Source organism: Pelmatolapia mariae, linkage group LG22 (assembly GCF_036321145.2).
Source record: "Pelmatolapia mariae isolate MD_Pm_ZW linkage group LG22, Pm_UMD_F_2, whole genome shotgun sequence".
NCBI classification, from domain to species: domain Eukaryota; kingdom Metazoa; phylum Chordata; class Actinopteri; order Cichliformes; family Cichlidae; genus Pelmatolapia; species Pelmatolapia mariae.
In genome coordinates this window covers 21,131,637-21,152,657 of record NC_086245.2, presented here as the reverse complement: position 1 = coordinate 21,152,657, position 21,021 = coordinate 21,131,637, and the positions used below count along the sequence as shown (strand labels likewise).

General features: G+C 39.3%; 1 protein-coding gene across 3 annotated transcripts in view; it reads left to right on the top strand.

The window, feature by feature from the left end:
- calcr (calcitonin receptor) overlaps positions 1-21,021 on the top strand; it is a 65,276-nt gene that overhangs the window by 14,004 nt on the left and 30,251 nt on the right. For 2 of the 3 annotated variants that reach the window (XM_065471041.1, XM_065471042.1), the window contains exons 3-10: positions 11,872-11,939; positions 16,526-16,676; positions 17,093-17,200; positions 19,019-19,104; positions 19,204-19,345; positions 19,442-19,552; positions 19,718-19,830; positions 19,953-20,025. In XM_065471041.1, coding sequence (XP_065327113.1) covers positions 11,895-11,939; positions 16,526-16,676; positions 17,093-17,200; positions 19,019-19,104; positions 19,204-19,345; positions 19,442-19,552; positions 19,718-19,830; positions 19,953-20,025 — 829 coding nt within the window. In that variant the 5' untranslated portion in view covers positions 11,872-11,894. Of the gene's footprint in view, positions 1-11,871; positions 11,940-15,850; positions 16,677-17,092; positions 17,201-19,018; positions 19,105-19,203; positions 19,346-19,441; positions 19,553-19,717; positions 19,831-19,952; positions 20,026-21,021 lie in introns of all 3 variants that reach the window. The other variant, XM_065471043.1, reaches the window with a different exon arrangement.

The window sequence follows — 21,021 nt, the reverse complement described above, 5'->3', positions numbered from 1 at the left end:
TTATTTAGTAATGCCTTCAATGTGGCACTTTAGAGTAAAGATACAGTCTTTGATCGTGTAAGTAAAGACTCAGCTTGCAGAAACCAAGCTCGGGCTTCTGACGCCGGCAGCGGAAACAGGAAAACGTGGGGAAAAAAATAGCCCAAGAATCTGCAGATGGGTAACACGCAGAGGTTATCCAGTTATTCACTTAGATAGACATTTCAGCTGTCTTTGACATTTTGAGAAGTATTGATGCCATCTCACGTCTGTGGCTAAAGCCAGCTGGTTAATTTATAGCATCTTAGCATAGCTGAAAAGACTAGCCATGCTGTGTCCAAATATATCTGCCTGCCAGCACATCTGAAATGGACGATTTATTACAGATTATGTTTTAAGTGTAAAAATAGTCATTTGTATGTCTTTGGCAATTTTTCTTTCTTCTCTGCAGGCAGAAAATGTCAGTAACAGTGCCGTTTGGTGCAGTAACTTCACAATTTCCAGCTTTCCAGCTAGCGTAATATTTAACACATAGACACGAGAATGTTTTTAAAAAAAATTATTTTACTAAGGGCAAAAATAAAAATAAATGTATTCCCCATGATGTCAAACTATCTGGTAAATATTTTAGTGAACTTTTGAAGTGAAGTTCTGTAACACTGAACTCAAACTTGGAAGCGACTGTACTGCATTTGCCATCTGTCCTCTACGCTCTGCTTTTGGGAAATGAGACAAACAAATGTCATTGGCTTGTTTGACAGATGAGATATGTGCTCAGTGGAAAGTCAAGAGGAAATGAAGGGGCTGGGGGAAAGGAAAGGTTGACAGATAAAAGGACTTTCATCCCCTGAAAATACCCTCCGTTCAGTGGCAGATGTCTGTAAGCACCTGAACCTCAGAGAAGCTGAAAGTATAAGGTGACACTTAATCATTGCAGAAAATAAACAAAACCTTAATGGGGAGGTGTCAGTGTCAGGGAGGGCGCTGCTCATCTGACAGAACAAAGCTTGCCTTCATAAACAAACTTCTTTGTTAACTGGTATTAGGAGGAGAAAATTTAATTCGGGCGGATTATGTAACTGGGTGAATATTCAGTAAACACAGCTGAGTGGTCTCTGGACTTACTGGAAATCCTGACATGTTTATTGACATGAGTGCAGCGTCTTGTATGTTCAGTTTTATGGTGGTACTGGTTAATACCAGTTGCAAAGGGGCGACCCATTACACAAGGCGTCTTGTAAATTTGTTACTTTTTGTTTAATGGTCATACAACATGATGATTTCAGTTGCTATAAGCTTAATTATCACCAGTGTCTCTGCAAGTCAAAGAGTTTGTAGCGTAGCACAATTCTGCTCGAGGAACTGAGAGATCATATCGCCATGAAAGTAGGTCTTTAACTAAACACCATTTCAGCAGCGGCCCTCGGGATCCGATGACACTGGTAGGAATTAATCACCCGTATGCAAATGAGTGAAAGCTTTGAAAGCACTAATCACACCAGTGTTCTTCCTTTGTTGACTGGGCTGTTTGCACGACTAGCAGTGTTTAACATCTGTTTATTATTCTGTAATGATTTTGTTCTCTTGATTGGCTGATTTGCTGCTTCAGCATCAAAGAAGGTGACTGTGTTTTGCCAAAAAAAAAGAAAAATAGATCAGAAGGATCTGAAGAGAACTGGATATTTATTATCTAAAAATAATTAGATGTCTTTGTTGCAGCAAAAACACAACAACAACAAAAAAATAAAAATCCTGCAGAAACTGGTTGGTCAGACAGACCCAGTGACATCTTAATCTTGCATGCTTCCTAAATGCCAGCTTATATATTAAACCCTTAAACTCCAGTTTCTAATCCAGGCTTTCTGAAAAAAGAACAAAAAAATGAAAGTGAAATGAACCCAATAAAATCATGACTGGATTTTATTTTTAACTTCGAAAAGGTGACTTAATAAAATTAATAGGAAGTCGATGCTCATTTGTGAAGTTTACATATCAGCCTTTTTTTTAAGCTGAAGGAAACTGCGAGACAGCATCGCACCCCGAGCGCACATCCACAGGTGCGATCTGACCAGTCAGCTGGCAAAATCTGCCACGTTAGCAATGCTGGCGACTTTTCCATGTTTAGCCTATAAGCATAATGCTGAGTGATGGTCTTTTTTTTGTAAACCCACAGTAATAGAGTTTCCATCTGAAAATAAGCACTTGTGAACGTGAAGGGAATATTTATCTATTTGCATAGTAGGAAAGAAAAGACACAGTTTGACAAACCTCAAGTTGAAAATTCATAGAAAATACAAAGCGATAAAAAAAGAAAATCTATTTTTGTTCTTTTTTATTTGAGAAGTTTTGAAATTTTAGGAAACATAAAAATGTACAAATAAATAAATAAATAAGACTGGTTTGTGCATGATGCATCGCAGAAGTGCAATACTAAATGTCACTAAAGGCAATTCATCAGGTAAAACTTTTATTATTAGATATGTGGCATACATATCCATACAAGGATGATACTGATATTATTTGAGTGTAGAATCATGTATTTTTGTAAGGAAAGAGCCATTACTTCATGACATTGTGGGCAGAAAGAACAAAGAGTGCCGGCTTTCCAACCGGCCGGTTGGTTCAGCTGCAAGACAGACACGAGAGAGAGACGGGTGGGGAATTTTGAGTCCTGGTGGTCCCTCCACACATTAATGCAAAGACAACCATGACCTTGATAGACAAACAGAGAAGGTGGAAAAAGAGAGCTGAAGAGCGAGAAGTAGGAGGAAGTTGTGGGCGAAGTTTGCAAAAATCAAAGCTAAATGGCTGCCAGGATACATACAGGACATGTAACTCAATACGTGGGAGGAGTTTGCTTTTCAAGCTCAGTTGCACTTCCTTCCGAATTTATTCCATTCAAAGAGGAAAACAAGTAGTTTTGTATTCATAAACAATCCCCGATTAGCATGTGCAAGAATTATCACCCATCTGTTCCTATCTGCTCTGCAGAGCGTTTAATTTCTTCTGGTTAATTCTCAGTGCTGTGGAAGTGTCACAGCAGCAACTTTAGAGTCAGTAGAGAAGCTTCTTAGTTTAGGAGCTTAGGAGGCAAGTCATTTCCTCAGAGGTGGTGGAGAACAAAACAGAGCAAAAAAGGAAATTTAAGGAGATTGCACGTGCTCGCCAGGAAAACAAGCCAGACATTCAGCTGTAAATAAACTGCATTTATAGATGCACAACCGCTGAATGTATGAATAGATACTGATTAGGTTGCTAAAGTTCTAACATTTGTATATTGTCAGTGTTGTGTTTGTTGCTGGAAAAATCCAACTAGAGACGTCTCTGGTTAAACGAGTTGCAGATACTTAGCATTCTTTAGCCAGAAGGGTTGATTTTATCGGGCCAAGCATTTGCTCTGCCTTCCACGGCTGCTGTGATACTCTGTTCTGACCTACATTTTCTTTGATCTGAGATTTCCAAGAACAGGTTGTGGGTGTAAATAATTTGTTGTTTTTGCAGAGACACACAGCTCAGAAGCAAAGATCCACACCGCATTTTATTTATAGTGGCGGACATACAGTAAGTGAAAAAGCCTTCCAACGCATGGTCTGGGCAGACTGCTGGACCCCACTGTAAAGCCCAATTTAGGCTAGTTTAGGCATGTGACAAAAATGGAGGGGAAAAAAGCATTTTCACTTTGGGATGGAGGGAAAAAGAAAAGTTGTCCTTAAGATGCACAGGCACACCTTTGCCTGCTCACTACAGTTGAGTTATTAGCTGTCGGAGCTGAAGAGTGGCTTGGGAGCCTCCAACCTGTTCCATGTAGTCACAGCTAAGCCCTGTGCGGGAAATGCTGAGATGGCTCTCCATCTGCCTGGCAAACACCAGTTAACTCCAATTAACATGTGATGTATGCTTCTGGTGCTTTAAAAGAGACCATTTTAGTTAGAAGAAACTGAAACGGTGGAATCATGGGCAGCGGTTTAAGTAACTGTATCTGGAAGTCTAGAGTATGATAGACTGTTCCCAAAAGAGGCCTGTTCCTTGTATCCATGTCTCCCTTCTTTACCTGCCTTTATAATTCTTCGTCTCTCTCTACTGTCTCCCTATTTAATTTCTTTCTAGTCTAGGAGAGGAAGTGTGTGGGACGTCATGGAGCTAAAGATCAGGTATAAATCAACTGTTTACACAGAGCCAGGGAGAGTCTTTCTATTACAGGAGACTTGTCCCGACCAGCTGGAACACAGACCAAACAATGCTTCCTTGCTTCATCCCCCTCTTACCATATTCTTGCCACTTCGCTGCTAAATAACAGGCCTGGTTTCAGAAAGGCACTTGAGTGCAGACAACAGGGCTTTTAATAGAATGGGGTGGGGGGAGGTGGGGTGAAGAGAGGGATTTTAAATGAAGATCTCTTTTGTGCACTCACTGAAAGGTAATCAGAGAACTACTGTAGAATGCCTAAAATGCATGAGACATGCAGGAAGTGGGAAGACTGCGTCTGCAATTAAATCCTGAAGATGAGACACATTGTGCTGGAGGAGCTAACTGTTCAATCAGTTTTGCTTTGTGTATTCAGTTGCATCTTGATTTGTTTGCTCATCATGGAGATGAGTCCCCCTGTCAAAACGTTTTTGGTCTTCCATTGGTCATCCACAGTTCGTACCACAGAATCAGCAGCGGCCTTGTTTTTGCTCGAGGAGACAGTCCCGCTGGATGGTCTGTGTGGGTGGTGTAGACTCAGTGGCACACTATGATCCTATGAAACAGCGGTTCTCGACTTATTTTTGTTTGTTTGTTTGACAGCAATTTAGATAAGTTCAAGTGCGTTTTCATGTAAAATCAGCTCCCATCTTTCAGCCCCTGAATAATCTTAATATGTACAATTTATTTTCTCTGGGCCCAGCAGAGTGTTGCCTGCATGAGAAACTGGGACTGTTGTGGAGGGCCGCCACAATAAGCTGCCCTCAAAACTCTCCAGACTTTACACACCAGACACGTAAAATCTGTGCAAATATTTTCTGCGTTAATATTTAGGTGAGTCTGACCGTGTAGTTTCACTGAATGAATTTGTAGAATTTATTTTATTGAACTGAGCTTGATTTTTTTTTTCCCGATCTGAATAAACAGATGTGACAATCAGACCACTGCACATGGCAACAAGTGCACTTCTAGCTCAAAACATGCACGCATCAAGCTCATTTGAACCATGAAAAACCATGAAATTTCCTCTGCTGCTGCCTTCTCCTGAGAAGTGGATGAACTCAGAATCTCAGTTTCTTCCTTTTCTTGTTTAGAAACATCAGGACTAAAGCACTGCCTGATGTCGACTTCATTTTCTTCGAAATGCTGAAGAAGTTTCCGCAAAAACACAATGTGTAGAGTGTGTCTATACGTTACAGAACAAGCTTGGATCTGAATTTTGTGTTGCTTTCTTGCGGTAATGGCCGATGTTTTCAAATTCAAAGTCTTCACAACGAATCAAGTATTGCTCTGTAATATTTCTTGAGTTTAAATAAGAAAAATCTGTACTCCCCAAATACATATAGATGTTTTTTAAGGTTTTTCATTGCAAGAGAAGAAAATGGTGCAACACTAATAGTGTTGTGGTGTGCCCCTCCACAATAGTCCCAGTTTCTCATGTGGCCCCTTGGGAAAAGTTAATTGCTCCTGCCTGTTAGTTAATAGCCATTCTATGGTGACAGGTGAAGTGAAATTAGTGACACTAATGAATGACTGTCATTATGCATCATTACTGGCAGGTGCATGGTCACACAACAGTAATTTCTCACGTCTGTAAAATATTTAACCTTTCCGCTGTGAGATATTCAGCAGCATAATCCGGTCTGTATACTGGAAAAGAGCTTAAAGTATTTATACTGAGATAAAGCACACGTGGAATAATTGCCTGCTTTAGACATCATTTTGCCTGTGATATCAATCTAGTTAACCGAACACAGGTATTTATTTTAGTACCGTATTAAAATCTCTACACTCCAAGCTGGAGCCATTAACTTCCACTTGTGCTCTAACTGCATTTTATCCCCCATACACTGAAAAACAGTCCCATTTCTCTAAACTACAGAAAATATGGTAAATGGACTTCTATTTATGTAGTGTTTTTATACTCTGAGCACTCAGAGGACTTTACACAACAGGCTCCATCTGTACACTAAAACACACGTGTTCATACATGCACTTTTTAAGCATTATGCCCACTCCTGAGAAACGACTATAATATTAATCCAGTATAAACAGTAGTGCGCTGCTTCACCAGAGTAAATATTTTAGCTGATGTGTGTGCTCTCTGATCTCTCTGTCAAATATGTTGCGGAACAACAATTAGCAATAGCACTGTTCTAAAATGCAACCAAGTGAGATGAAAAAAAATTCTATAACAGGAAGCTGTTTAATGTTTTAACCACTTTTTTTAGCTGACATATATTTTAGGCTTGCCTTGGGAGTGAGAGAGAAAAGCTTTGAAAAAGAAGCTGGAAAGGCAGAGCTTTTTTAAAGCAGGAGATTGTAAGAGAAAGGAAGGAGGGCAAGGAGAAGGGGGAGCCGGAGTGAAGACAGGGGGAGGCGGACGAGAGAGCGATAGAGAAAGGAGGTGATAGGGGAAAAAGATTAAAGGAGCTGGAGATATATGGAAATGAAAATAAAGGCCAGAGAGGAAATCAGAACGCAGAGAAAAGTGGGATATGGAGGCGGTGGAGGAGGTAAATGCATGGAGAGGAAGCAACTCTAGCTGTTCTTTTTACCCTAATTGGAGAAACATTTGGTATATTTTTAGACAGAGGATAAACCTAAAATACACGAACAAGTCATTTCACATTTTTCCAACTTCAAAACGTGACTCATAGCAAAGTGTTGGAAGTGACTGATCAGTCCACACGGGCAAAGCAGCACAAAGGTTTTTATTTTCACTGTTTTTTTCTCTACTTGTTCTTATTTGTTGGCATGCTTTGTCTTGTTAAAGTTTATTATAGTTTGAAGGTAAACTTGCAGAGACTTTAAATAGCTGGCGATATATGTGCTTATTCATCACAAGGCATTTGTTTTATTTATTTATTTTTTTCGCTCAGGGCGATGCAATTTATTGGAGGAAATGGTTGTGAAAACTCTGCTGGTAAACATTCAATCTGTGAAATTGAATTCTGTGCTTTGAATGATATAAACGGGTTTTTATAGTGACGAATTTAAGCTGCATTGAATCCACAAAGTTTGCTTAGTGTTGCAGGAAAAAAAGAGATTTCACATCACAATGTAGGAATATATTAATATATTGTGGTTTAAGAGACAGACCTCATTATGCTATATAACACAGTAACATTACTTCATCAGCTTCATAGATCTCCTTTAAGAAAATGTGTTATTTTATCCCAGTGTGCTTTAATTTATGAGGTGCTTTAAGGATTATTTATGAATATTTATGTATTGTTGCACGTGAGAGGCCAAACGGACTGCAACTTAAGAAAACACCAGCAATAAGAAAAACGCTGCAAAAGCACACAAATCACAACGGAAATAGGAAAAAAAGAAAACAGAAATAGAAAAGAACAGATTTCCAAAAGCATAAGGGAAGTGTTTCTGGGGAGACAATAACCCGATGGACCAGTTTCAGGAACCAAAATATGCTAAGAATTGTGCTGGGAGACACTTACAGGAAGTGGAGGATCTATCAGTTTTGTGAGGAAAGAAAAGATGAGAGGTAAGTGTGTTAGCCTAACTATTAGCCTAAAAATCCATCATCAGTATTATATGAATCATGAGAATCAAACACACATGTTTTGGTTCCTGCAACTGGTCCGTCGGGTTATTGTCTCCCCAGAAACACTTCCCTTGTGCTTTTCGAAATCTTTTTTTTCCTATTTCTGTTTTTCTTTTTTTTTCTATTTCCGTTTTCGTTTTTCCTATTTCCGTTGTGATATGTGTGCTTTTTTGGCGTTTTTCTTATTGCTGGTGTTTTCTTAAGTTGCAGTCCGTTTGGCCTCTCAGTGCCACTGTATTTTTCCACCAATCCCATGTTTTCATGATACCGCTCACTGCTATAAAATACTGCATACACACTGATTCTATTGTTAACTCTTAATGAGTGAACATTGTCTCTTATTTAATGCATATATGTACGATGTATCATCCACACGCTATTTCTAATCTTTATCACTCTCTTTGACAGCACAGGAGGTCGTCACATAGTATACATAAAACTTCCTGGGAAGTGCGATTATGGATGTGTTGTAAACTTGACTAGCAGTAAGCAGTAGGGAGATTCCTCAGCTTGTAGATCATGCACTTTATAAATCAGTTCAAATATTTTGCTCTTTAAGCGAGAATTATACAACGGCCTTGCGGGTAACATTCACAATCTGTCAGTTTATCAAACTAATCCACCTGAGCTCGCATCATGATCCGGCTCATTTATCGCGACCCGGGAACGGCGTGCCAGATCACGTCTGTGTGCCTGCTCCCTTCAGCCTGAGCGATGGGGTCTGAAACGGTGAGTCAGGAGAAGCTGCATCGGGCCGCCGCATCCTCCATCACCGATGTGATGTCAGCACAAATCTGTGTTGTCACAGTGCCTGTGACCGCTCGCTGCATGAGGAAAGAGAAGAGATGGGTGGCTCTGTCTGCTGCTGTCAGTTTGATATAGGGACGACATAAAGAGAGGGAGAAAAGGGGAGACGAGGGGAAGGAAAAACGGAGGGAAAACACATAAATTTCCAATAAGAACCAGCACACACAAAGCGGACGTCACGCCCTTTACACGTTTGCAGTTTCTTTAAATAAAAAAGGCACAAATCTGGATTCTAGGCTTAAAAGAAATCTGCTGTTGGAATCACCAATCAAAGACAAAACAGATATTACAAGCAGCTGATGTCATCATTTTGAATTCATTAAATATATAAAACCTAAAGACATACTGCTTTTAGCAGTCATTTAGTCTCTAGCTTACCCTTAAAGTCAAAATAAATGGATCTGCTGTATTTTCAAAGTAATTTAGAATATAACTAATGTTGCAAAAGATCCTTGCAAATCCCTGCTGCAGCTAATTGACCTTTTGCTTGCTCTGCATCAGCTTCCAGTCCTAAACAGCGCTGTTATACTGTTTACGTTCTCCTCTGTGCCCCCTCATCCTGTTTGAGCGCTCGCTCTCATCTTCTCTACGGGGAGTGTGCGGAGCTTCATGCCTCACTGTTCTTATCACATTGGACCCATCCGCCTACAAAATGCTCTGGGGTCTATTTTTAGACACGTACATGGAGCTAATGGGAAAGGATAGCCTAACCTCTTCCCTGATGAAAGTCGAATATAGCCTGGAGATTTGAGTTTGAGTCCTGTCACGTGTGAAGCAGAGCTGTTAAGATTTGAAATGTGCAAATTTATTATTGATGGGCAGAGAGTGTGTTATAGTGTTGAAATGCTCCAGGGGTTATTGATGTCTCAAACAGTCCCAACTACCTACCCGGCACTGAGTACACACCCAGTTCCCATAGTCTTTATAACAATGCCTGCATAGCAGCTCTCCAATACTTCAATTATGGAATAGGTGCCTTAAAAACCTGTCCATAGGTGTATTTTCTGATTTTGTTTGAATTCTTGTTACCATCTAAAAAAAAATAAATAATTTTTTTTTTTCCTTTGGACAATGGCTAGCTATACCCAATGTTTCCAGTGTTTATGCTAGCCTAAAAACCTTCTGTAGCTCTATCTTCGTTTTACAGAGTAATATTGATATTCACAGAGCCATTAAAAGTGGCATTTAAAATTTAAAGTGCTTTCCTATTTTACATACATAAAATATATGAAATAATTGAAATAATACAATACCATTATTTCCTGCCTGACAGTTTCAGTCGTTCTCAGTGATGCCTTTCTAGTTGGCATGAAGTGAGTAATGTCATTTGTCCTAACAGCGTTTAACTGTTATTTGACTCGTTGTGGAAAGTCTCTGCCTCACAGAATATGCAATTAATCCACTTTTAGATAAATTCACATGCGCGTGATCACCCAGCGGTGATTAGCAGGATAAGTGACTGATGTGGAACCTCTGTGCTGCAGTAATAGTAGTGTTCATGGATCTTCTGCTCCTAGAGGCAATTTTGGGATCCATACTTCTCCCTCGCCTGTCATGTCTCATCTCTTTCCTAATGATCGCTATATTTGTGCGCTTCTTTGTTTTCCTTCCCCGCTTCTTTTCAAAGCAGCGGTGTAAACTGCTTTGTCGTTATGATCTTCAGCTTTTAAACACTGAGGTGGACCCAGAAAAATAGCCCAGTAAATTCTGGTCTATTTTTTGGAAAATATAGAGCAGCATTTAGGCTTGGACTGAACATGTTTGGTGATTAGGAGTGGGCTAATTACAGTCATTCTCTAACTCATTATTATTATTATTTATAATTGTTATTTAAACCTAAGTCGTGGGATTTTAGCAGTTTTTCAGCCCAAATTGTACATTTAAGATCACCTCAGTGGGCTCTGGATTTTTGTGTTTTTAAAACCCCAAATTTCAAATGGATCAGTGTATCTGTGGCAGTCTTATTGTGTTGTGTCATTTGTGTTTACTAAGCTTTTGTTGACACTCGATTTGCATTATCAAAAAATCTGTGGCCATGAGCATAAAACTTACTTTATACACATATATATAACTAGTCAGTAAATATCAGCATGTATTTCCATAAAGGGACTGGTAGAAAACATTTCCTGTTTTCTCAATCACAAGCTGTAAGCTGTAAAATTTTGCAAAATGCTTTTATTTAGAGTTAGAGTTAAAATCAATTTAACATAAATTATAACAATTAAAAAAATCTAAAGAAAAAGAAGGATACAGTCTTTGGGTCTTAAAAGTGAAAAAGATTTGATAAAGCCATGAGCAGCTATACAAAACTGAATGGTAAACCATGTGATTCAAAAAGACATTTACAGAAAGAAAAAGTTTGGTTTCCCATTGCCTTTAATGAAAGCCTTTGGAACCACTAACAAAGGCCCGGTCAGAAGATGTCAAGCAGCGGCCCGGATCATATGAAGTTAACATCTCATAGGTATAGGCAGGAGCCAGACCGTGAAGGGCTTTAAAAACCAGCAATAAAATGTTCAAATCAAGTCTAACACTAACAGGTCACATGCAAAGGAAACCAGTGAAACGTCGAAACATAAGAACTGGAAAAGATTCAAGGGATTCCTGTTCAGACATCAGCATCGCTAGACTTACACTCTTGGCAGATCCAGGTATATTTGTCATCCTAAAGCTAAGTAGCCTACCATCCGTGTGCCTCTGAAGCCAAACAAATACTATAAATTGTCCTTTCATGGTGATTTATTGGACTGGCTCATGCATGCGTATCTGCTGAACACCCTGCCCCCTGGGCCGCTGTGGGGTGTGGAGAACAACCAGTGGGTCATTGTAACTGTTCAAACTGCAGAATGATGGGTTTTCAACAGGGACTCTGTTAGCCTGAGCAAAGAGACCTGAAGAGAATTTTAATCTCACATGCACTCGGTTACTGAACCGTCCGCCCAGCTCCTGTCGTCCTGCGGAGCTAGAGGCTCAGCGCAAAATGATTAATGAGCATCAACTATTTTGGTCCGAATGTGTTTCTGCTTTTCGTCATTCTTTTTGCTCTCACAATGTAAAGTTACTCCTTTTATGCCATTGTTTCGCATCCTGACAGACACGCCGTCTCACCATCTCCCAGGCACGCGCACAAAGGCGAGGAGTGTGGAATGTCACAAACTGCAGCGCTGCTGCAGTGTTTTGCATTTCAGATGAATGATTGCTGTGACTGTTTTCTCCTGAGAAGCTGTAATCCTGATTCGAAACAGCACACTGTTTGTTTAGTCAGTCACCTTCACGGTAGACAATTTATTTTTCTGATAGGTTTAACATGTTGTTCTCCTCCCTCTCTCTAGAGATCTGCCTGTGAGAGGAAGATATGAGGTTAATGGGCTCCATTTGGATCCTTTGGTTTCTCCTGGTGGTAAGCTCACACTTTGTACACAAGGATGTACAATGGCATATATTTCTGAAGGCCCTATCTCTCACTTTGCCCATTTTGTATGCTGTACATGTTTCCTGAAACACAGGATTCAGTTCTCATTAAAGGGATGTATAATATGTTGTGGTCTAGTGGTTTTCTTTAACCAGCAAATTCACTCACCCTGTAAAATTAACTTTAGAACTACCCCAGTTAAAATATCCCCCAATATAAATGAGCCAAGTATATATATGTATAGATATGCATTTTCTGCTTCAAAATATAGCTGATCCTTGCCCTTTATGCAGAAGATCACAACAGTTTTAATGTAAAATTACATCTTCAGATGCAAAAAGACACACTGGACAAGTCATTTCTTAAACTTATGAATATTTTAGTGGATTTCCAATCAAAAGATCAAAAAGGTGTGATTTAAGTGTGACTTTCAGCTTTAGTGCAAGAGGTTTAATTTATTATTTGTGTTACATTAAATCTTCATACATAGCACACCATTTTCAGAGGCTCAAAAATAATTGGACAAACTAGGATTCCTCCCTTGAGATGCTCTGCCAGGCCTTTACTGCAGTAGCCTTCACTTGCTTTTTCATGGTTGGTGCAAAAGGCTGGAAAAAGTTCAAAGGCTTTGATTAACACTCTTGAATTCACAGCAGGTAAGTATTTACAGCGTTTCGCAACACTACTAAAGTTGATATTGAAACAGTGGGTTTCAAATCTTTCTCTTTTTGTAGGTTCAAGTCCAGTTACCACAGGTTCACTGTTCTCTCTTGGTTTTGGTTGCTTTCACGAGTAGAACTGCAGGTAAAATTCTGTTTTCCACAGCTGTATTTACTGGGACATATTCTCCACACACGCTGGTGCAGGTAAGTTCCCTCCAAACCCACAGGTAAGTATTTTTTGTGAGAAAAAGAGTAAGTCAGGCAGGTTTCTCCAGAAGGAAGGCAGGCACACCAGGACACAATCTGCAAAAAAAGGAGGACAGGTCAGGTAAGTATGGCGCACTGGTCAACAAGTTAACAAGAGGCCTAAATTAGTCATTCCTACAAGAAACGGAGAGGAGAACAAGGGTTATATACTGCTGCTGGTAGCAGATGAGGATCTACTTGTGGGAGGAGTAAACAAAGTTAATACTCAAGCCCACACATATATACACATGATAGAGAGAAGAGAGAAGGAGCAAATAGAGGAGAAGATCGTTTGTTTATACTCTTTTTTAAAGCGTCCTTGGGTTTCTTGAAAGGCGCTGTACAAATCTAAGCTGTTATAATTATTAAAAGAATGAAAGAAACTCAGAACCTGAGAAGACAGGGGGACCATGACATACCGCGTGTCTGCGGGTCTTTCTGTTTTCAGTTTTCATAAGTGGAGGCAGAGATTCAGGTGAATGATTTGGCCATTGAAGAATACTCATTTTCTTTGCCTTGAGTAATTCTTGGGTTGCTTTTGCAGTAAGCTTTGGGTCATTATCCACGTCCACTGTGATGCACCGTTGGATTGGTTTTGCAGCATTTGGTTAAATCTGAGTAGAGAGTATAGCCCTGTCCACTTCACAATTCATCCTGCTGCTTCCATCAGCAGTCACGCCATCAGTAAACACTAGTGACCCAGCTCCACTGGCAGCCATTCATGCCCATGCAATAACATTTCCTCCACTGTGTTTGACAGATGATGCAATACACTCAAGCTGTTTTTCTCCTCCATACCTTTGGTTTCATCCGTCCATCTGCTCATTGGGGTCTTTAAGGTATTTTCTAGCAGAGTCGGGACTTCCATTTCTTGAGCGTTAACCAGTGTTTTTCACCTTGTTGTATTTACATTAATGAAGGTGTCTCTTGACTGACAACGACATGCCTACCTCATTGAGAATTTTGAATTAATTCTTGAAATAACTGGATGCTGTTGTTAACCATGGAAATTATTTTGTGATCATCCACATCATTGTGGTCTTTCAGGCCGTTTGGTGTTGCTGAGCTGGCCTCTGCGCTCCTTCTGTTTAAGAATCACCAGATTGCTGATTTGGTCACTTCTAAAGTTTTTTTCTCTCTTTGTTAAGTTTATTTTGTTTTTTCAATCCTAATGATGATCTCTTTCTTTATATCGACATCTCTTTTTTCCTCTTTGGAGAGCTAAAGTGAACAGCTACCAAATTAAAGTTTAACGCTTTGAATTAATTCCAGATGTTTTATCTCCTTAATTTGTGATAAAAAATAATGAGGGAACAAGAAACTGCTTGCCAGTCAACTGTCCAATTACTCTGAGCCTCTGAAGACTGGGGGCGATGTATAAACATGTCTGTGATTTCTAAACAGTTAATACAATACTTTTGTAAAACCTTGATTTAAAAGTCTGCACTTCAATCACATCTTGTTTGTTTGATTTAAAATCCATTGTGTTGGTGCACAGAGTCAGAATAACAAAAACGGTCTCATTGTCTAAAGCACTTAACCGCACGATTGCACTCTGGAACAGGATTGGGGAAGTCAGTCACAAGGTTACTTTTAATGACAAGGCTCTGCCTGATTTTATTTGAGCTTTAATTAGCTTTAAATTGTCTTTTTATTTCTTACTTTTGTTACTCTGGATTTATTCTGTTGCTCTTGTAACACACTTTGTAATGTCAATTTTGAAAAGTGCTATGTTAATAAAGTTATTTGTTATTATGATAACAGCACATCCTTTCATCAGCCACAGAAAAACAAAGAAGTCACTTTTTTAGTTTTGGTTTTATTTTTGTACCACTTTTGTGCCGCTATGTACATGGCCTCAAAATAAAGGCTATACACATATAGCAAAAAATAATGAAAGGCAGTGGAGAGTAAAAAATAAGATCTTTATCAAAGAAAAATGGATTAAAGATTTACTATGCATAAAACACCAGGAGGTAAACTTCCTGTTAGAGGTTAATAGAGGCAATAAAGGAAATAAAACCTAATGCAATAATCTCGTATTATTAACCAATCTCTGGACATTATATTATATTAATGTCCAATAGCAGTGCCATATAAACAACAGCCTACAGCAGAAAGATCTTAATGGAGATCTTGACCTCAAATCTTGATCTTGGGCTCTTCTGAACCCCAGGATCAGATATTTAATGCACCTTGGAGAGCTACGACATTTCCCCAGCCCCAGCTTTTTAAGGAATGTCATCAATTAGCTTAATGGGGCTGTTGTAATCATCAGTCACAGAGCGTAACACAAACCGTATGTCATATAGGGATGACATATTTTGGCATGGTGTTCTATCATGTAATGATGTGCCCTATTAAGGTATTACAAGCAAAAGTCAAACTTTGAAGTGGAGCTTGTACAAACTATGGTTACTTGAATAATTAAGGTCTTAATAAAATGATCTTCAACACCAACTGGGTGAAAAAACATTTTGAACTTTTTACAGACTTTTTTTAAGTCAATGGGCTTCATGGAAAATCATTTGGTATTCTTCAATGTCACAGAGAGATGGAAGTTTACTTTCCCAGCCTCCGTTTCTGCTCAGAGTTGAGGACAAGGTCTTCCAGCTAAATATTTATGCCTGATATACCTGTGCAGGTCTGCCACGTGTTTCTGTGTTGTGTGGTTTTGTCATGTTGAATACAAAAGACTTGTGTAGGTGATGAAACTGTTAGACCACGACATGAGAAGTTGTTTTATTTTTTCTCATTCAGCTCAGCTGTTGATACTGGTGGTGGCCTGGTGGTCGTATGTATGACGTCATTTACTTCAATGCTTGGAGTGACATCATATGTACGGCTGCTAAACTGCTACATGGGACATCAGCTCTCAAACAAAAGCCACTTTTTTAAACCTGCTTTGTATTTTTTTTTTTTTTACAAACTTTTTATCAAACAGGTAAGGACGACACTTTGATCTAATCACAATTTGTATTTCCTCCACAGAGAACCAGGGGATTGTGGGTTTGCATCTCATTTATGATATGTGGACACAATCTCCCAACCAAAGTACTAAATTTCCACAAAGAATTTGGAAAATGCAAGCGCATGAGCCTCCGAGAGGCTTAATTTTCAGCCAAAAAAAGAAGGAAGATAAGTCACAGCAAGATGGGCTCTTTATCCTTCAGTGAACAGCATTATCAGAATCAGCATTTCACACAGCGGGCTTCTCCATTTTAATGTTACCTCCAAACACAAACAATAGAGCAGAGAAAAGATTCATTGGGAGAAAGTCAGCTGCTTAACGTCCTTTGTGAGCTCGCAAACATTTTAATGAGTTACACAAATGGAGCGTGAGTAGAATTTCAAAGCAGAGTGAAATCCTCATCAGAAAAGCTTTGAAGATGCTTCAAAAACTTTCCATGCTGACTTTTTTCATTTTTTTTTCTATCCTTTATCCAGATGCACGTCTTTATCCAGGCATGATAAAACTCTGAGATATTATAATTGAAACCTACATCACCATTCAAGATGATATTTACCTTTTTTTTGACTATCAAAGAAATGTAGATCAGAGCAGAAACCGCAAACAACACAATGATGCTTCCCTGGCCACGGCACGTATTGCACTTAGTGTAGGGCATGTCCTCCTCTCAACTCTAATTCATGTTGTCTCCACAGTGCAGGACAGCGGAAGGCACTGACTCAATCTCAGACCCATCGCTCAGTCCTCAGCAGAGCATTATAGAGGGACAAAGTGTGCAGGCGCTGAGCCAGGGTCAATACAAATGTCTCGAGCTGTCTCGCAAAGGCCGCCAAGACAACAGAACTGGTGAGAGGTCCCAAATTAATTTCAGGCTTCTTGAGACCAAATCCATTAACTCTGGGAGGGCTTTGTAGGTGGAGTGATGTAAAACTATTAAATGGGATCAGAACAATGTTTGTGTTCTTGTTAAAGATAATAGTGGTACTGCTGCAAGCTAACTGGCCCAATAGGGCTTTTAAAGTTTAGGCCGCAAGACGTAATCACATCTGTAGAGACGTTATTTTACATTATATTACTCTGATTAAATAAATGAATAATACAAATTTTTTTTTTAAATTGTAACGTAATGTAGAAAAGACAAGGACATTTTCCCTTTTTAAGTTTTTTCTTTAATAGTATACTTATGTAAGAAAAATAAGTGTTGCTTATGATAGTAATTACACTCCCCCCCATCCCCCCACCCCTTTTTTTCCTTCTTCTAGGGGTGCGCTGTGATTACATGTGGGATGGTTTGTTGTGCTGGGATGAGACACCAGCCGGGACATCAGTAACACAAAATTGTCCGCATCATCCTCAACTCGACCCGACTGGTAAGAACGTTTTTTGCATCTCTCACTAGATTTACAGCAACAGGCAGTCTGAAGTGAGACCTGCTGGGTAACATCGGGAAAATGGTTAATCGTGTCTCACAGAGGCCAGATAGCTTGCTTAACTTTGTTCTGTAAGGACTTAAAATTTCACAGCTGCGGAGTACTGCTTAGTTTTAGTGTATGGTTTTATGAATTTTATGCATAACAGAATTATTTTAAGACATATGTCTTAAACTTAATGGCTGATGCATGGTTTCCATGCATCAGCCATTAAGTATCATCAGTTTTATTCATAAAGCAATAGAGTGATTGATGTGAAACTTAGCTGAGGCAGATTATCTATTATGTATTATGTCAATCCCCTCCTCAGGTCAAAGGTTAATGCTTTTGTTTATCACACAACAGACGCAAAACTGAAGCCTCAGCTTAGTAATACGATCTTAAGACGTTAACCATCTTCATTCAAGCACAACTGTGCAACTGGTTTCGGTGTAACCTGCAGATATCCAAGCCAATAATTCAATTCCATTCATTGTTTATGAATGTAGTTACATATTAAATTAATATTAACTATTTGCTTGAATGCTCACATGTGATTGGCCAATCTTCTGGACACTACAAATTTAAAACCAGAAAGATTCCAATAGCAAAAATGTTGTTGTTTGCCTACAGATTATGTGCACTTATATAAAGATATTAGTCTGTAGAGATTAAGCATAACCTTGCATAACTACTTGGTTGCAGATTCATGAAAAAGCCCAATCATATTTGCTTCTGTATGACATGCTAGAGAAAAGATTAATACACTGTAAACAAGGTAAAACACGATCCTACTGTACTCTTTAAGTCAGGCAGGATAGAAAAAAAGATTTATTCATATTGAATTTGACTGTGATTATATAAGTACAATTGATGTTGGGATTGCAGCATAAAGCGTTTCCAAAGAATGTGCAGTTTTTACATTGTGAGTAATACAAGGTTCAATAATGTCTAGTTGAAGAACTCCAGACTCAAGTCATGTCTGATTTAGGAGATGCAATATGACGAAGAGAGCAGAGGTGAAGGAGAGGACAGAGAGATGAATGAGGAATATGTAAGGGGGAAAAGACAAGCAAAGAAAAAGAAAGAAAAGAAAAGAAAGGGAGGAATTATAAAAATATATAGGGACGCTCGATTCCTGACAGATGGATAGGGAGCGAGAACATGAATGTGGGAACAGAGTAGCCATTTTTGTAAGAGACGGCTCATAAAGGATCTTCCTGTGGTGTTAAGGGTACCCTCATGACTCCTTGAAAGCTGATGCTGCTGATACGAGGTCTTTGGGAAGACGTACAGTTGGAAGTGGTTGCTGAACAGTTAATGAGCTGCCAGAGAGGACTAGGCAGTCGGACTGCAGTTGTTGATGTCAGGAACAAAGTGATCTCACTGATAGGTCCAGCCATGGATCTCCACTACATGTGGTTTGAAACCTGACGTATAGGAAATGACCGTACAATTATTCCAAATGTGGACATTTCTATGTGACTAACTTCTGATGATATTTTTCGAGCTAAGTTAAATGCATTTGTTTCATAATGCCAAGGTTCAGGTTTAGATTTATGTGTTTGGGCTATGCCAATGTATTACTGCTGAAAAACACTGAAAGACGCAGCCAAAGCATACAAAGAATCTCTACTGAACTCTCTGCTAAGCAAACAGGAGCAGTAGACTGTGCCTGTAAGCCGTTTAATATAGTATATGAGACTTTTAGGAAAATTATTGATGGATAATGCTGTTGTAGCACTGCCAGTGAGGCTTTTTCCTTTTTTTTTTCCACAGAAAAAATGACCAAATATTGTGATGAATCAGGTAACTGGATCCAGACTAGCTCTACCTGTCAACAAACTTTAAAGGACAAATTAGAGGTAATTGTTCATTGTTTTGTTTTTTCTCTGAAAGTGATTGAACAAGACAAAGCTTGCATCAGTTTCTATATGCAGCAGCCTAATATTTTTCATTCCCAGAAGGAAATCCCTGATTTTCAAAGGGACGCAGCAGCAGAGCCAACCACGGAGGCTCCAGGGGTTAGCACAGAGAAAATTATCCTTGAGAATGAAAAGAAATGCCAAGAGAAAATGAAGAATGATCCACCTTATAGAAAATCAGGTCAATATATCACATTCATCAGCATCTGCATTATAGGCTTGCAAATTTATGAATAATGGGCTTGTAAACATTTCTTTGCTTTTTTTCCTGGTGTAGGGCGGTATTGTAGTCGTACCTGGGATGGGTGGTTGTGTTGGGATGACGCTCCAGCGGACACGTACGCCTCCCGAAACTGCCCTGATTATTTCGGTGACTTCGACCCCACAGGTGAGCAAAGACATTCAAGAGGATTTGCTCATCTGATAAACTGTTACAACATCTAAACATCTAAGTAAGAAGAGTCCTTGGTTTGAATCCATGAGCAGAAGAAAATGAATGAATGGATGGATAGTAAAAAGCACCTGTATTTAGTGATGGAATTATTCTTTACAGAAAAGGCAACTAAGTACTGTGGAGCAGATGGGAAGTGGTTTCAACATCCAGACAGCAACAGGACTTGGACCAACTATACGCTCTGTGCAACCACCCATGAGAAAAGGCAGAGGGTAACATACGCTGAATGTAATAAACTGTTTGATGTGTGTTTATTTGACAGGTCCTTGCACATGGTCCTCAGTTTGTCTGTTCAGTACTGTTTAAAGCTGAAATTTTCATTTTTTCCGCATAGAAACTGAAGTTGCTTGAGAGTGAATACAGATGTCTCCTCAAAATAAAACAAGAGCCACCGTCTACAAAAACAGGTAAACTGATTCTTTCTTCTGCACAGTGCTGAGCTTTTACACTACCTGGCCAAAGAAATTCAGTGCCTGGACTTCACAAAATAATTGGATAAGAACCTTCCATTGGATAATTTCTGCAGTGATTAATGTTTTGGTTGGCAGGAAGTTATTTAACCTCAAGGGATGCAGTGAGTAGCTTCCAAGTTCGTAAACAGCCATGTCTGGTGATGCATCGCATGGTTGTGAATAAGATGTTACTCTGTTTCAGAAGTCAAATTATCGACCTGCATTAAGCAAAGAAAACAAATGAGGATATTGCGGAAATTACTAAAGCTGGATTAGGAACTTCCCGATGCATTATTTAAACCTGGGAGGACTGCTACGAGGAAGAAATGCAGTCGGGGAAAAAAAATTCTGAATATGGTGAAGTGATCAGAGGTTATGTAAATGTTTGGTGACATCAAATCATTTAAAAAAAATTGTAAATAATCCACCAGCACAACTCACAGCTATGTTTACTGGTGAAAGTAAGAGCATTCCCAACAAAAGAGAACAGTTGTGCAGAGAAAGAAAGGTGGATGAGGTGCTCATGCCTAATGCCTACAGTAGAACCCAGTGGGGGAGGTGTTGTGATCTCCGGTTGCTTCAGTTGTACAGAGCTCAAATGACCACCTGAATATTCACCCGATGGCAACGTCATCATTCAACAGGCTCAAACTGTGAAAGAGTGGTTCATGGACCGCAAGACCTTAAAACCACTGAGAATCTTTGGGATGCAATGGAGAAGACTGTACCCAGCAGGCTAACTCTCCCATTGTCAGTACAAGATCTTGTCTAAAACACAATGCAACTCAAGATGGAAATAAATGTGACATTGCACAAAACAATGCCAAAGTGACTGCATCAAACCTAAAGATAGTCCAACTAAATATTAGAGTGTCTTGTTTTTAGCCAGTGAGATTTCCCTGTAATTATAAGTTTCACGTTTATCCATGTGAATTTGAGACCTATACACAT